The sequence below is a fragment of the Bactrocera neohumeralis genome, chromosome 2, assembly GCF_024586455.1.
Source record: "Bactrocera neohumeralis isolate Rockhampton chromosome 2, APGP_CSIRO_Bneo_wtdbg2-racon-allhic-juicebox.fasta_v2, whole genome shotgun sequence".
Classification (NCBI taxonomy): domain Eukaryota; kingdom Metazoa; phylum Arthropoda; class Insecta; order Diptera; family Tephritidae; genus Bactrocera; species Bactrocera neohumeralis.
This window is the reverse complement of record NC_065919.1, coordinates 75,654,754-75,672,379: the sequence shown is the minus strand read 5'-3', so window position 1 is coordinate 75,672,379 and position 17,626 is coordinate 75,654,754. Positions and strand designations below refer to the sequence as shown.

General features: G+C 41.0%; 1 protein-coding gene across 1 annotated transcript in view; it reads left to right on the top strand.

The window, feature by feature from the left end:
- The window catches only part of LOC126762248 (dynein beta chain, ciliary), a 51,028-nt gene that overhangs the window by 6,917 nt on the left and 26,485 nt on the right, over positions 1–17,626 (top strand). Inside the window, exons 4-12 of the mRNA XM_050478858.1 lie at positions 1,801–2,442; positions 2,503–2,791; positions 4,013–4,228; positions 4,342–4,622; positions 6,219–7,297; positions 8,260–8,576; positions 8,645–8,748; positions 11,748–12,775; positions 13,600–13,820. Of these exons, the coding sequence (XP_050334815.1) occupies positions 1,801–2,442; positions 2,503–2,791; positions 4,013–4,228; positions 4,342–4,622; positions 6,219–7,297; positions 8,260–8,576; positions 8,645–8,748; positions 11,748–12,775; positions 13,600–13,820 (4,177 nt within the window). The remainder of the gene's footprint in view (positions 1–1,800; positions 2,443–2,502; positions 2,792–4,012; positions 4,229–4,341; positions 4,623–6,218; positions 7,298–8,259; positions 8,577–8,644; positions 8,749–11,747; positions 12,776–13,599; positions 13,821–17,626) is intronic.

Sequence of the window (17,626 nt, the reverse complement as noted above, 5' to 3'; positions counted from 1 at the left end):
GCGGGACAAGGGTGCCCCCTCTCGTTAGCTCGTCGGCTTTGCAGTTGCCAGCATTTCCGCTATGACCAGGCACCCAAACGAGTCTGATGATGAAGTAGCTTGATGGTCTAGCTTTAGCTCAGCACTAGTTTTGCGGCTCTTCTGTCAGGCATACATTATTTTTAACTCAAAGATTGTTCGCTACAGCTTTTTTATCCAGAAGCTCACTGTTCTAACACTATTTTTTCGTTATTCTTTAAAACACACTTTTCTTTAAAATTATTTGTTGACAAGAATCAGAATGCACGAAAAGCCCAAGCCAAAAAATCGACTACGCTGAACATCAAGAAAGCCCAGTGAGGTCTTAATTCCCTTAACATACATGAGACAGAAAGTCTTTTTTCGTTTTCTTTGCTGTGTTCACTTCAAGTATAGATTTGAAAGGCTATAAATCTTTTATACCATACAATTACATACCGATACACAAGGCCTTTAGGAGAAAACCGCCGCCCTTGGAGGATATAGCAAGCTGGTCCCTGTTCCATCAAGTATTGGAGAAAAAATGTGCAAAAAATTGTTGATTCCCCTTCTCTCGGTTATTGCCGATATCCTAAAATATTCCATCCTTCTATGACATATTTAGCCGCCACAAGGCCTCAAGGCTCGTGCAGTTTTACCAACTCTTCTCTTACCGTCGCCACACTGTGCAATAACTAATGCAAATTTTAGTATACACAACAACTTCTCCGCCGTTCGCAACTACAAGCAACCAGGCACAAACCGTTTTGTCGGTTCTGACCAACTTTTAACAATAACAGAAAAGCACTCAGCGCTACAGCTTTTGATTCCATTCCATGCTAATCCCTGTTCCAATATTTATTTTTACTTTATTGATTTGCTTGAAATTTAAATTTTGGCTGCTGACACTGAGCCAACGGGAAAAGTAGTCTCGAACCAGCGCTGCTTGATGACAGTTGTGCAACCATTTTGGGCGATTAGACGAATCCTCGATTGACGAAACGTGCCTGAGTATTGGATGAAATGCAAATCAATCGAATGAAATGGCAACAGCTTAACGTTTAAAGCCGCATCCATCCATGTCCCCCATTCCATGCGGCCGTTGGTCACTTTGCACGAATAAAACATAAACAACCTTAAATAGGTCAATGAACACTTTGAGTGTGTGCAGGTTACGAAGCGCGCATTGACGACGGGTTAAATGCGAAGGACAAAATGCAATAAGCCAAAGGAGCATTTTTGTGGAGCGTAAACGAAACAGAAAGAGTAAAGTGAGGCCGAAGTTGTCAGAGTCGGCAATGTTGACAAAGAACAAAGAGAAAAACCAAAACACAACGTTTTGCCGTTTAACTCTTGCCGAAGTGAAAGAAGTTTGGGCAGACAAAAAGTAATTAACGGAAGTCCATACGAGTTGAATGACAATGGCCTAGGGATGGTGTTACGTATATAGCTTGATTGCCGCTACTTACCATATTTGAATCGCAGTTGGGAAAGTTTAATGACTCGATTTGTTGTCGATGAAAAACTGTTCGCATGAGACAAGTCTTGTCTTATGCTAATGAGCTCATATTTTTACTACATATACTGTGGCTAACCGGGAGTCTTCCTGTTTTGCATGTTGCGTAGATAGAAGTACAGGACTGAATTTGTCAGTCCGTTAATTCTTTCAGGTGGAGGCCTTACTTAGAGAACAAAATTTAAATCAGACAACGAAGAAATGCGTTTTTTTCTTTTTCCTTAATTAATTCAATTTCGCCCTAAAGTTGATTGCTGACCCTTCTGCACATTTCATTACATTCATAGTAATCTTGCACCAGCCATCGAGCCGAAGTTTCGCACATCGCTCGAGGAGATGTACATTAACTGGACAACACAGATGCACGATATAATTATCGAAAGATCCGAGTGCCACAGTGCTGTTCAGGCAAGAAGCACCAACCAGCCAATCAAGAGTGTAGTGCTTGTGACGCTCCCCGCGCACGAAATCGCCTACTGGTCTAACCGCAAGCAAAATTTGCAAAATATTTACGAACAATTACGCACACCGACACACAAAACACTCACACACATACTGCAGAGCATCGATTCACCCTACTACGAGCCATTCGTGAGGGTCTTCAAGCGCTTGGTATGCGCCTGGCATGAGGCCGAGGACAACACGTTGTGGCTGCAGCCGTTACTACGTCAGACGGCCGCTTTTAACGCTGTCAATTTTCACGCCGCCGGCGAATTGGTGAATCCCCTCGTGCATGTGCTGCATCTTATTTGGACCCATGCGCGATACTACCGCAGTACGCGACGTATGACGGTGCTGCTGCGTTGCGTTTGTCAGTTGTTGGTGCGGCGCGCCAGCGAGGATTTGGATTTCCCATTGCTCTTTCAAGGCGATGCTGATGAGGGGTTGTCCAAGATAACCAAATCGATGGAGGTTATGGAGCAGCTTAAGTAGGCTATTAGTTGCTGAATTTGAAGGTGAGCGGTAAGTGTACTCTTTCCTCATTTCAGGTCTCGTCTGTTGGAGTACAAGGAGAAATATTCCAGTAATCAGCAGTTATTGCCCGCCATACCCAGCACATCCCGTATGGCCGCTTCAGCTTCTTCTGACAACAGCACGGAAGCTTATGAGATCTGGCGTTTCTCGCCCGACGATGTTTTTGGTTGCACACTGGACCGGTTTTTGGCGCAGTTGTGCGATATGCGCACACTATTTGAGGCTGCCGTGTCGTTTCAAAATCTCGAGAAAATAGAATTTGGTGGTCTGCGTGGCAAACAACTGAACGAGCGTGTAAGACAGGTGAGTTATAGTTTATCTATTCTTACCACAATTCTTACGTAATATGCCTCTACAATATCTGTGTAAGTTTAATAACCAAAGAGCTTATAAGCATTTGCGTGTCCGGTTAGTTTCTCATTCCATTCTATAACTTTCACTCTGATCGCTGTTTGATAATAATTCTATAAGGCGTTTGAGCTTAACATTATCCGACTTATCTTAAGATGCACGCTTTGTTTGCTGTTACAGAAAGGCCTTTCCACCTCTGTCAGAACTATCCATAACATTTCATATACTTAGGTCTTTAAGGTAATATTATGATTTAAAGATTTTTAAAAGGATAGTCCTTAAACGAACGGACCGCAGAAATATTATCTATATTGGCTGAGCTTCGTCGCTCACTTTCAACACATACCAAAGATGAGAGACTCTAGTCATTCCCTTTTCTTCTTTATTGGCGTAAACTTCGCTTACCGGTCCTTCTCCACCTGATATTTCCAACGGAGTTGAGCTCTTTCCATTCCCCTGGCCTACGTTGAATCTTTCTTAGTGTTTTTCATTTGAACTGCATGTCAATGTCCTTTTAATTCGCTGAACTATGTCGTCGTATATCTCGTACAGCTCATTGTTCCATCGACTGCGGTATTCGCCGTTGCCAATTTGCAAAGAACCATAAATCTTCCGCAAAACCTTTCTCTCGAAAACTCATAACGCCGACTCATCAGGTATTGTAATCTTCCATGCCTCTGCACTTTATCGAGAGAGGACTTTACCTCTCATTTGTTGACAAGAGTTGTTCTGTCTTAGATTTCGAGACAAAGTTATCTACGACTTCGAAATTATGACTATCGGCGATTGTTTGTTTGATGACCCGTAAAATATTTCAACTTGCCCTCGTTCACTACCAGACACGGCCTATCACAGAAATTAGTCTATCTTGGCTGAAATAAAAGCACGTTGCAGAAAAATAATTAACGGTATTAGATAGGGAAGGAATTGCAAGATTCATTACCCTAATATTTGGAGAATTATTGTAGGAAATTATTGACTTTTTTTCCGTCCGCTCTGTAAGACTCCGAGTTTCTTCGACTGAAACTTGGGTCGGCTTCCGGCAGCCATCACCAATAAGCCACTTTCATTTCTAACATTAATTCTGATCACACCATGGACAGAAAAAGTAAAGTCGATGCAGTGCACTCACACTCTCACAGTGAATGAAACATGATATACCTCTCGACACAGGTGCACACACAATTCAAGGAGCACTTTGAGCAATGGACTCTAACCGAATTCGGTGCAGCACAGTTGGATACGCAATTGCCGAGCAGCAGCAATTGGACGCACTTTAAGCGACAGTTACGTAACTTCTTCGTACATATACACGCGCTGGAACAGAAGTTGGCAACGATATTCGTGCAGGCGTACAAGGATTGCCAAAACTGGGAGCAATTAACTAAGGTGTGTCTGACTTTAATGTTCAAATTATTTGCCATTTCACTATTTCTCCCTCTCTCTTCCTCTTTTTTGCCCACATTTACACCCGTTCCCTGATATGTTTGTGTACTTCCCAGCTAACGGTAATGCTTGGCAGTGGCATCCTACAGCGAGGCACAATTCTACCGGAACTTCGTGTCATTGAGTCACATCTTCTTCATATCTACGACGAAGAGTTGCAGCAGCTGGAGGCATCAGCGCATAAAGTGCTGTTAGAATTTGAATTTCGTGGTGTGTCTGCCATACCGATTCAGTGGGGATTTCCACCCATCGCCGGCGCTCTAATGTGGTTGGAACAGCATATGCAACGCATAGACGCCCTGACATCGCGTGAACTGCATAATTTTATGAAGACAATGTGAGTACTCAGCACAGCTATAGCTACTATACATACATACATATTCGTATACGTATCTGAAAATATAACTTGCTGAAGCTCAATGGGTTGATGCAATCGATTGGAATTTGCACTCATTCGCATCAACTGAGTAGGCAACTACTTACTTGCTCACGCGTATTTTCAGCTGCTGTGAGTTTCAATAGCGTTCACTATCAGCACGTTAAAGGTTATAACGGTAAACTGCGCAAAGCTGTTGTAGAGTTTACTTATAGACCTGCGTTAGTACATATGATATATTTACATTTACAGCAAGGACAGAAATGTGGAAGGTCATACTAGTTGTCTTGTTTACCGATCTTTCAAAGGGAATCCCGACCAACTTTTCATCATTTTCTTTATGTGTTCTTTGATGTCCTCCATCAACCGCATGAAGAATTTTAAGACCTTGAAGCGATTCATATGTCGACTTTCATCGTACAGTGATTTGGAGGTGTGCTTTCTGATCAAATTTAGCCTGCAAAATAGGCTCCCTTTAAGCATTCTGTTTATGCTAATTTTCTATACACTTATTTTAAGCCTCGGCTGGGATGACATTCAGTGAATTTTGATTTTTTTCGGTTTCGGCTCTTTATTTATTCTTACGAATGGCGAGATTGTTAGGCGGTCTCCTCGCTAGTAAGGGTTCTCAGCTAAGTTGTCAAGCTTCACTTTTACGTCTTCTGCATTCCCACCAGTTTGGTGGGATGTCCGAAAGTATGCGCTCCCAAATGTTTAGGGCTTGACCTCTCAAACGCGGAACAGTCAAGAAGAATGTGTTGAGATGTATTGAGTTGTTTTTACCATACAGCTTCTGCAGCTGTTGTCTAGTAGGATTCCCAGCCTTACTGCGTGAACGCCTATAGAACAATGGCATATTAAAAGCTTATAAACAATTGAGAGGCTAGCCTTATTGAGGGCAAAGAGATCACTAAGTCTCTTTCGTTAGATCTTGGCCACAAACCCCAGCTATCTGGTAGTAGAACATAAGAGCACCGACCCGCTTCCATTCTATCGATAGCGGTTCTAGGGTACCTTTTTTTGTTAGCTCATCAGCTTTACAATTTTCTGCGATTCCGCTGTGACCTGGCACCCATACCAGTCTTATCACAAAGACACTCGATGCTATTGATAGCGAGGTTAGGCTCTCTTTGACCAGCAAGTTTTCGATGACTTCATTATCTTCACTGAATGCTTTGTGATATTTCTGTTCGTAATAAAGTAGACTCCATAAAGGGTCCTCCTATTTCTAATCACAGCAGTGCTAAATTAATATTAATAGACGTTGCCTACAATTAGGTGTACCTCTCAACATTAGCGAAGTCACACACCCAATAATTTGTTAATATTTTCAATCAGGAAATATAAATCGTGATTTTAATCAAGCATAATGTCTGCCAAAACTTAGTAACCCTCCTAAAAGCTCATGCAATAATTTGGAAAATGTATTAAGACATAAATCAACGAAACAACAAAGGCATTGATATCAGTCTTAGGCTTGCACTAGATCCTCCTTTCGTTATTTCAACAATCTTTTTTAGCTTTATTCACAAACGATTAACACCAAATTCTTCGTAGACTCTTTAACGCCGACATTTCAACCGGAAGCAAGGAAACCATTAGCAACAGCAACAACATGGAATACAACGAAACTTGGCATGAAGAAGGTGTTGCCGATGAAGGGACCGTTAACTCAGTAAATGCCTACCGACGACTAAATACGCGACGTGATATTTTGACAACAAAGCTTAGCAATTTGCAGTTGAAAATCTGGCACAATTGGCAGCAGACCATATGCAAGAGGATAGCCGACGGACTTGATGCACGTGTGATGTCCCTCGGCGACAACAACAGCAACAGCCAAAGCAACAGCAGCGACGGCAGCGGTCATTTGAGCGGCGCTAGTGGAAATTACACCTTTGGCGCAAATTTTCGCAGTGCAATCACCGCAGCGTTGGCACATTCGCGCAATCACAATAGCCGCAACAACAAAACTGACAGGAGTGTTAGTAACAACAACAACAACAACAACAGCAATGATAACAAACAAAACCGCAGCAGCATCAAAGACGCACCGAAATCGAGTGCAAAGGCAAAATCACTGCAAATGAATTTCTCATCGGATTTATTTGGACTTTTGCAAGAGGTCAAGCATTTGCTGGCAATGCAGCAGGTGAGCGGGGTGCGGCGCGGCAGCAACGACATTAGCGTCAACAATCTATCAACGTTTGAGGCTGCCGGCGTTATGGCAACCACTCAGGCTCAACACGAGCTTGAAAATCAATCAGCGACATTGCGGGAGGCGGAGTCAGCGGCTGGGGGATTTGAAGATAGCGACAGCATGGAGTTGGCAGCAGCGGTAACTGCGTCATTGTCAGCCGCTACAAATGCATCGTTAACACAGCAACAAGGACCGAATGCGTTGGCGAGCAATTTGCTGGATTTGTACGCCGAAAGAGACGAGTTTTGGCAACGCAAAGTGAAACTCATCAAAATCTGCGAATTCTACAATGGTATTCGTGGTTTGTCCACTGATGACGCTTGTGTTGGCGGCATTATTGGTAGCGCTGCCGAGTTGCAACTGATTCGCCATGAAGTGAATACAATTGACGAACGTGTGGAAGTGGCATGCGCTACGCTCACATGGCGCACGTATGGTAAGTGATGCACGGCAAAAGCGACAGTAAAAAAATTTGGTTAGATAATCGTTTCAAAGGGTAATTCGGTGAAGATTCTGAATGGAATTCAATTTAGTATGAAACGATGTATAAAGAGAAGACTTTGATGAAAAGTTTGAAATTATCTAGTAATATTGTATAAATCTCATAACATCAAAATCCGACGAAAATATTTCTCTAGATACAATGTTTGAAAGATCAAAACCAAATTTTACACATACCATTTCCATTAGGTTAGGTTAATCTGGTAGACCAATCAGCCTTGCATAGACTAATTTTGTTCCTTTTGCGATACCAGTTGGAGTTTACTTACTAGGTCCATGAGGAGTAGTCATCCTTTAGTCCAACGCCTCACTATCGATACCGCCTCAAATGTATCAAACTGAGGGGACCCCATTTGCTAACAGCGTAGTCTTGCCAATGCGGAACAAGAGCACAAAAGACTCTCCATTGTTTCCCTGGTGCCTTGCTCTAGACGCAGATAATACAGAAGTCAATCTTTCATCAAATCTCCAGAACGTATTTCGCAAAATCACTTTCCAAACTTTATTTCCACCGGACAAACGCGACTAAATAAATATTACCACTTGCTGTGGTTCAAAAACATCATGCAGCTTAAAGATCAACAAATTCTTATAATTGTTCGTTAGTCCCACAATTTCTGACCATATAGAAAACATAAATATTTCTTCCCATCAAGCAATTCATTAGAAACAAAACACTACATTAAGCCCTTAAAACAAAGACTAAAAAGCGCATAATCTAAATTAGGAACCTCAATAAAGCTAGCTGTATTCGGCAAACAACAAATTGCACTTGCACACATACAGACAGACAACTATCAATCAGTGGAAAACTCTACTCCTCACGCTCCTACTAAATTCCGATATCACATTTCAGCGATTCACGATTCACTCCCTTCAAATTTGCTTTCCACACAGATACGGCATTGATGCATGAAATCTATGAGCGTTCCAAACGACTCTATAATCGCCTCAAGCAAACCCAGCACAATCTACTGGCCATCATACAAAGTATACGCCGCTGGAGTCGGGAGCCACTCTACCAACGTTGCGCCTACGGGCGTAACCTATTAGACACACAACAGCAGCAGGAACGGTTACGGCAACGGCGCGTGCAATGCGACGAGACACGGCGTCTATTGAATCGACTGTTGATTGCCAATTTCTGTTTATTTTTCGATTATGACCAGCAGCGCGGCGACTTTGAAGGGCATGACGACCAATGCATACAGGAGGTGAGTTTTGTTTTTGTTGTGTGTGTGTCTGGAAGTTTTGCTCTTCTACTTGGCAATTGTTTTTGTAGTTCTTACGCAAGTTCCCCACTGCTCAACGACGCAGCTACAACAAGTATTTAGCCGGCGTGGAGTCACTAATTAGTCAGGAAGTGCGCATGGCTATTAAAGTCAGGTGATCAAATATGTCGCATGCTTCAAATTTTGACACGTCACACCGTGATATAATCGTTGTCAATTTGCACTTTGACTTCTTGTTCTATTGTATCACATCAACTTCATGGGGTTTCCTTGCATTTTTTCACAGTAATAATAAGTTATCATCTGATATCACATAATCATTTCAACGACATGACTATTAAGTCACATCGTACAGATATAATCATAATAACAAATCATAATACCAACATCTAAACGTCGTGACTACCATATCACATCATGTTAGATTACGTGATATCAGCACTCATGTGTCTGATCTACCTCATCATGTCGTCAAGTCACAATATCTATTAATTATTATTTAATCAAATTATCAGCATCGTATCACATCGCAGCATTAGTCTGCGCAAAGATACGTCACCATGTTAATTCAAGTCGCATCACTAAGATTATCATCATAATCATGTGATATTAAATCACATCATTACATTAAATCTCTTAATGACAACAAGTCACTTAATGGTAATTCAAATCACATCTCCAATATAATCACCGATATCACGTGATAATAAATCACATCACATCATGTTCCATCAAGATTATTATTACCACATTACAACAAATAGTTGAAACAATTCTAAAGCTAAGCAAAGCTATCATGATCATATGGATAATAATTTTTTATGATATCACCACATCCAAGTCAAATGATTCACCTCTCACAAAGCTTATTCCCAATGCACTCGCGAATACTGCGATTTTCACTTTCATTTATACTTGTAGTTAATTCACTTGACGAATGTTGTAAAATAACAGTACTGAAACTTGATTTTAGAAAGAAGATTTTATCCCTTATTTGAATTTTTGCATCACCTATTAAATATGTATTTTTATTAAAACTGGGTAAATCAAATTGACATGTTCAACGAACGAAAACTATGTACTTAACGCAAAATATTTAACTATTCATGAATATTTATTTTTTTTTTTTGCGCCTTCAAAGTAATCCCCTCCAGACGTAGTACACCAACGATTTTTCCAGTTCGAAACACTTTTAATAAGCACTTTTTGGAAAGGCCTTCAGCTTCTTCAACGAATTTTGTTTTATCTCTTCGAACGGCGCGGCAATTTCAGTTTGGGGAAACAGAAAAAATCACACGGAGCCAAATCTGGTGCATACGGTGAATATGGTGGTTGATAGATGGTAATCATTGCGTTTTTGGCTTTTAATTCGGTCATAATTGGCTCGATTATCATTGCATTATCATGGTGTAACAACCATGAATTGTTCTTCCACAATTCCGGCCGTTTTCGACGGATGTTCTCACGCAAACGACTCGATATGGCCAAACAGAACACCTTATTGACTGTCTGTACCTCCGAAATAAATTCGTTATGCACAAAACCATGAATATCGAAACAAAACATGAGCATCACGTTGATTTTGGAGCGGCTTTGGCGTGTTTGTTTTTCGTTTCGCCTGTCAAACTCATAAACCCATGTTTCATCGGCAGTTATAATGCTCTCCATGAATGTGAGAACGGAATTCGCACGATCAAGCATGTCCAAACAAACCCATTTTTACGGCACTCTTTTTGAAAAAAAGCAATCGGTCGAGCCCTCTTTCCATCTCTCTAACACTTGCTTGGCGATTTTCAAGTACTATATCTTTCACTTTTTGAATATTTTCATCATTTGAAGAGGTCGAAGGTGATGCGACTCGTAGGCTTGTGTTTTTATAACTAAACTGAATCACCGTATGCCTTTTCCAATATTCACAACTGTTTCTCACACGAAATGTGATTAGAAATACAAAAGTTAAGACTATTTCTTTGTTCGATAAATGTATTCATTGTAAAAATCGCAACACACTACTGAGATGCACCGACTTAAGCAGCTGCTGCAAACAAACTGGTTGTTAGATCGCCTTCATAGTTGGCATAGTAATTAAGGACAGATTTACCAAGTTCGATTCAAATCGGCACGGGTTATCATAATACTACCGTATATACATGATTCAAACATATTAAAAGGATATACGATATATGCTATAAGAGCTTTCCGTCGTTTCCTCCTGGGTGTTATATACTTCATGGCAAACTTAATATACCCTCTTCAGGATGCAAAAATTAGTACTATATATGGTAATACATTGAAACAGAATTATTGGAGAAATTTGAAAAATATAAAGCGTAAAAGGTTAAATCTTTACTTGACTGAATTAAAGTAAATATTTAAGTCTTTCGATTAATATATATGTATAATCACAACTTTTCCTTTCCAATAAACAATTTTATAAACTCCCAGAAATAAAAAGTAGAACCGCTAAAAGACCAAACGCACAATTATTTAATTAAAAAATTAAATTTAATAAATTTACACATTTTTCTTATTTTTTATTGCATAATCAAACAGCCATCAAGCTATTAAATCGCTTGGGGACTTCAACGTACTCATTTCAGTTGAAGCAGCGAAAAGCGCTCTTCAATCACCGGCCACATTATTTCGCTTTATTACAGTACTGCCTCCCGTTGTTATAAATTTAACAAGTTCAACAAAAAGTTGCAAATGTCCTTGCACAAACACCCGCATTCAAAATGGTTGGCCGCAAAAACCCAAATATGCGAATGCCAAAGCAGCGCAACGACATGCAAGCCTGCAGCCACACCCGCACAGCCGCTATTCTATTGCACGCTGTTGGCATATTTCATTTGCCACAACACCCCCAACACCACCTCCAACTGCACCCACCGTTCGCCAGCACACGGCAAGCGCTGATGTATGTCGGGCGGTGCTTTTATTTTATTTTAACACACTTTAATGTTTTCACATTTAATGCCGCGAGTTTTTGCCAACATGCCACAGCGCCTGCCGCCGCCGCCGCCGCCACAATGTTTGTTTGCAACGCTTGCGTGCAACTCACTCAATATGCACTCAATTTAATTTGCACATCACTCATACGCTCCGTCGCACGCGGCGGTCGACCGCCTGCTCGCCCCTTTTTCTTTCGCACAGTTTGGCGTATTTTCACAACCGAATGGTGAACACCGCCAACGAAAATGAAGAGTTGTCAACTCGAGCAACAACAACAACACCGCCAACAACACACTACACGGCAGCAAACACGTCAACCGCCAGCACACCTGCGCAGGTTGGCGCTGATGATGATGACGCCGCTGACGCTGGCGTTGCGGGTGGCGCAGGTGCAGGGGCAGAGGCACTGTACGCGTCTCATAAACAACCAGTTGCGGCAGCCGTTGGCAAACAGCGATCGTTGTTGTCGCCACGCCCGCAAACACCGTTGCCGACAAAACCTGCACCGCCAGTGGCAGCAACGCCTACAACAATAACAACAGCAGCAACAACAACTACGAGAGTAATGTCTGCAATCAGTAGTAGTGGCAGCAACAGCAGTGCCGCTATAATGGCGCACCAACACCTCAACAGGCCGTCTGCCGTGTCGGCGGCAACCGCAATGCCACTGTTTGAGGTGAAATTAGAGTTGCTGCCGGCTGAGACCGAGACGCAGTCGTCGGTGGCAGAGACGGCGTCGGATGTGTGGCATACAAATACGGAAATACGCTTCGTGCCATCATTCAACGTGAGTGTAGAAAATAATTTTCAGCAAATTGTCGAGCAGCTGCTGGAGGACATACACCAGACTAGCCACGGTTGCATGCCGCGGCGAATTGTTGACGACAAGACGCTGTCTGATGACAATGAAGATGACGACGACGATGGCAGCGCCGAGGACGTAGTTGCACATAATGGCAACAACAGCAACAATAATTTAAATGATGACGATAGCGCTGTGGTAGACACCGTTGAATGCAGTAATAATGATTACGTGTTGCAAGCAGAAAACTTGCGAAGCTTCGCGAGACTGCAACAAGGGCGACGCACGGAAGAGGACCGAAAACAGCAACAGACACGAAATGCGAGTTTGTCAACGTTTCATGAGGTGGCTGTGGCGAAGCGTCTACAGCTGCAGGAACTAGCGTCGAAAGCGGGACGATCGCAGCAGGGTAACGGAGACCAAACAGGTGAAAGAACTATGAATTTCATATCTGAAACCGATACTAACGTCTCAAGTTTGAGCTTGGTTGGCAAAGTTGTTGTGGTCTGTCTCGGTATTCATACTTCATATTGATATCTAAATAAAGTTAAGAATGCGAAATTAACAAAGATGTCGTAGAGCTTTAGCCAAACTTAATAACCTCAAAATTATATTAGGTGACCAGATGTCATGATACTTGAGTGTTGATGGATTTATAAGACTAATTGATGGAGTAAAAGTTTCCCCTGATCTTCATAACCTCAAACTTACCACAAAATTGATTTTATACCATGACACTTGGGTCTAGGTAAATTTGATAGTTCACATGAACATGCAAATAGAGCTTACAAATTTATCAGAAAAAGAAAGCCTCTTAATTTTTGTAAAGCCCTCATAGCGGCGCAATAAAGAGCATCAATCTTTTTTTGCAATAATTGCTCGGGTGAAATTTCCGTTGTCAAAGCCAACAAAACTCTTTCTTTCCTTCTAACAGATCTACGTAAACGGAATGGTCCCGGGCTGAAACTGGACCAACGAAAGCGGAAGCATTCCTAAAAATTATTTGGGAATATATTTTGTCTTTCTGAGATCGAAACCCCAACATCAGTGAGCAAAACTAAAAGAAAAGTAAATGAATTTATGGATTCAATTTCAAAAAAAAGTTGTCTTTTTTAGACAAATTCGGTTCAAGACATATACTTGTACATAGATTTATATTTCGTGCAAGTGTAACCAAGACTCAGCTCAGCTTTGCGCACATCGCGCTCCTTGGCTAGACATGCTTATTAACTGCTTTACTTTTGTCCGTAGACATCTCTGCCGACGAACTGCGTCTGCTGAACGCCAACATACACACTGCACTCACAACAACCATACGCGATGCGCGACTCTTCGCGGCGCAATTCAACGCATACGCCTTTCTGTGGGAACAGCAGCGAGAGCAGGTGCTACAAGCCACCTTACAAGGCGCACGCGAAAAGGAAGCTGTCGCTGGTAAAGGTTACGCCATCATGGAGGCATTCAAAATGCAGGTGAGTCACTATTACACATTTATATATGTATATATGTCTAGGACGATGAAGCTTTCGTGGCGCACTAGACATTATGAAGAATAGAAATAACCAAGATTGTCTACTCACAAGATTGGTGCACAAAGGCTTTTAACCCCTATTATTCTTGGCATGTCAGCATGCTTTGTGTGTAGTGTTTTTGTTCTCCAGTAACAGTACTTGTATGCAATGGGCTGTCATCAATGGCAAATTGGCTGTTTTTGATGTAACATAACTTCTGCAGCTTGATAACCTCACATTATTTAAGAGATAAAAGTAACAAATCACGTTCAATATTTTCTCATTCTTTATTGAAGTAATGTGCGGTAAAATTGTTTGTATTGCCGAGGGATATTTTCCATTGAAGAGAGCTTGAAAACGTTGATGAAAATTGTGAACACTTTTTAAATATCTTAACTGCTTAAGTGGAAACCCTTGTATATGCTTATCCAAGAGATGAACTTTCAAAAGCCCGAAACTTTATCTTATTTTGCGATAGAAAGCATTTGTATAGTTAGGAATATATTTTGGACTTATCTTAACCTTGAATTCCTCAAAGTTTTCGAAGTATCAGGAACTGTAATATTCCTCATTCTATATAACTTGGAATCATTTTTCTTCTTCTTTTTTATTGGCGTAGACATCGCTTACGCGGTTAAAGTCGAGTTCCTTCTCACTGTTTGGCGCCAAATGGTCAGCAGGTCCTTCTCCACCTTCCTCTTCTTTTGCTTCACCCGGCAGGTTTTGCGTCGATCAGTGTTTCAGTGTTTGCGTCTTTTAGTGCTGGAGTGTTTTCATCCGTATAGGACGACATGATCTAGCCAGCGTAACCGCTGTCTCTTAATTCGCTGAACTATGTCAATGTGTCGTACTATATATCTCGAACAGCTCATCGTTCCATCGACATCGAAAACTCGTAAGGCCGACTCATGAAATGTCGACATCGTCCATGCCTCTGCACCATCAAACAGGACAGGGATGATAAGTGACTTGTAGAATTTGGTCTTTGGTCGTCCGAAGTACCACCTGTTGGCATGAGTTATTCTGTGTTGGATTTCGCAGCTGACGGTGTTGTTGATTGTTGATGTTAATGCCGGAAATAGACGAAATTATCTACGACTTTGAAGTAATGACTGTCAACATTGACTTGCTTGTGCGACGACTGTTTCTTTGATGACAGGAGATATTTCAGCTTACCCTCGTTCCCATTTCATCTTTGTTCGGTTCTTTGAAGAATTCGCTCGATAGAGAGTCGCCTTGTCTTAAACCTCATTTGGCCTATGGAATGGCTCGGAGAGTTCCTTTCCGATCCTCACGGAAATTTTTGTATTGTTCAACGTCAGTTTACACAGCCATATTAGTTTTGCGGGGATATCAAATTAGCTTTGGACATCTACAACTGTTTTTGAACTCACTTAGCTCTTTTCGAATGAAAAATTTTTCAACTGAGAAATGCTGTGGGTTTCGAAGAAGCAGTATATTATCTAAAATATGTAACGTTTTTGACTTTCCATTTGTTAAAACATTCGTATATGCACTTCACGAGGCATCAGATGTTATGTCCGGGTCCGACACCTTAGTTGATCAGATTGCGCTTTGCTACTTTTAGAAACTATGGTAATGGTATTGTAGGTATATTTTTAAAACGCCGAAAGGACTTTGCCCCTCAATTAAGTAGTCTAAAATTTGGTGTCTGAAAGAAACAGTTTATATTGTATAGTTATAGCGATTGGACGTCTTCGAGTAAAGCATTATAAATATCAAAAATTATATTTCCAGACTAACAGCATTACTTCCACACAATATAACTTCCAGAAATTACACAGCTTTAACACACACCATTACTGCAAAAATATGCCGCACATAAATATAAGTTTGTATATAATTTTTAGTATAATTTTTAAGCCGCCGGCGATCCTTAAAATAACTGAAGCGATTATGTTTAGCACATCAGCATAATCAACCAAGAGTGATGTTAACCAATTTTCCAATTATCCCCAAAATTCGTTTATATGCATACTAGCCTATAAGCATTCACGCACACATACACATACACACCAACACCATTGACTTGAGGGTCAAAAGCAGCTATGAACTCTCATAACCACAACACATCATTCATCGTCCCTTCTTATGCTTTTCTTTGGTTTAGTTCAAAGACTAATACTAATACAAACAAACAGCTACTCGAATATGCCAGCATTTTGTGTAGATGGCATCCCTGTCACTTGTCATCTTGTGGCCCATTACTGTAAATTGGCCGAGCATTTATCAAATGTAATGGGTCATCTGGGTGTGACTTAACGAACGCTGATAATCAATATGAGTTCCTGCAAATTCCAAAAATAACATAACTACTCGTACATCTGCAGTAGAACTTACTTGAAGTCGTAAATTGGCATACACACTCGTATGTAACCAAATTAATTATAACTTGCTGACAACTTTACTTCGGATGACATTTTGATAAGTTAAAAACCTCAGTACCGTCTGAAAGCTTAAAGTAACGGAATTTCCTCTAATTTCTATTGCAGTTTTGTGTTTAGAATTAAACCAGTTGTTATTCGTAAAGACATAAAAGTTGGTTGGTTGACATGGCACCAGAAACCCATGTAATACATAAAGTGTAATTTTCCTGCCCTGTACGGCGACCTTGATTGTAATTTTGATTCACAATTGGACCTGAAACCGGTTGATTTTGTCGCTGATTCTGCTGATATTCGCAATGTAGTTTTGTTGATAGTCAATACATATTGGTGAAAAGATTTCTCATTTCTTTTGAGACAAGTTCTTCACCAACCACATATTTCACCATAGTCTGGAACAAGTCCGGACTATAAGGAGGATGCATAAGAACCACTCAACCGAGCACTCAGAACTTCTGAAAATGACTCTCCTAGTTAGCCAAGCAATGGTACGAACCCTTAAGTTATTTCTGGATCTCAATCAATACCGAATGCTGCCAATAGATGATGATAAAAAATTTGGTAGACCGAAAGAAATCGAAATGAGCATATTTAAGATGAAGAATGCTGCTTTCAAATATTCGTAGCCCAAGATCATTGCAATTTTGTAACACTAAAATAATTTTGAGTTGAATTTTTCAATAGTTGTTGAAGTGTTTGGCAAGAGGTGACTGTACCTAATACAAATTGGTGTTGAATCCGAGGACTTGGAAAAACTATTGGAAGACACGGACAAACAAAGTAAAGTAATATTTAGATTAGGTTAAGTTAAACGATCGAACCAAAAATGGATTCCACTTGAACAGCTGAGAACGCCGGTTCATTTTGATTTTCCTAAATATTGACTCTAAAACATCTGTATCTGGATTGATTTTTTTTTTTTCATCGGTCGTGTTTTTTCACGTGGCGGATCCCAAACTCAGCGCACAACCCTGGAGAGGGGATGTTTCGCCTTCTCACTTTAGCACAGGATACTTGGTCTAAGACCAAATGTCGTGAGATGCTTGAGCGCAAGTCAATAGCGCTCAGGAACTTTCCTCACTAGCGTGAACTTCTACACATGGCTTCATCATCCACTGGTATTGAACGAGGGCAAGACGAAATATCTCCTGTCATCAAACAAACAGTCGTCACACTCGCGACTTGGCTCCCACGTCACTGTTGACAGTCATAACTTCGAAGGCGTAGATGCTTTCGTCTATCTTGGAACCAGTCGAACGAAATCCAATGCAGAATAACTGTTGCCAACAGGTGCAACTTCGGACTACGGAGAGGCATGGACGATGACAACATCTGATGAGTCGGTCTGAGGAGTTTTCGAGA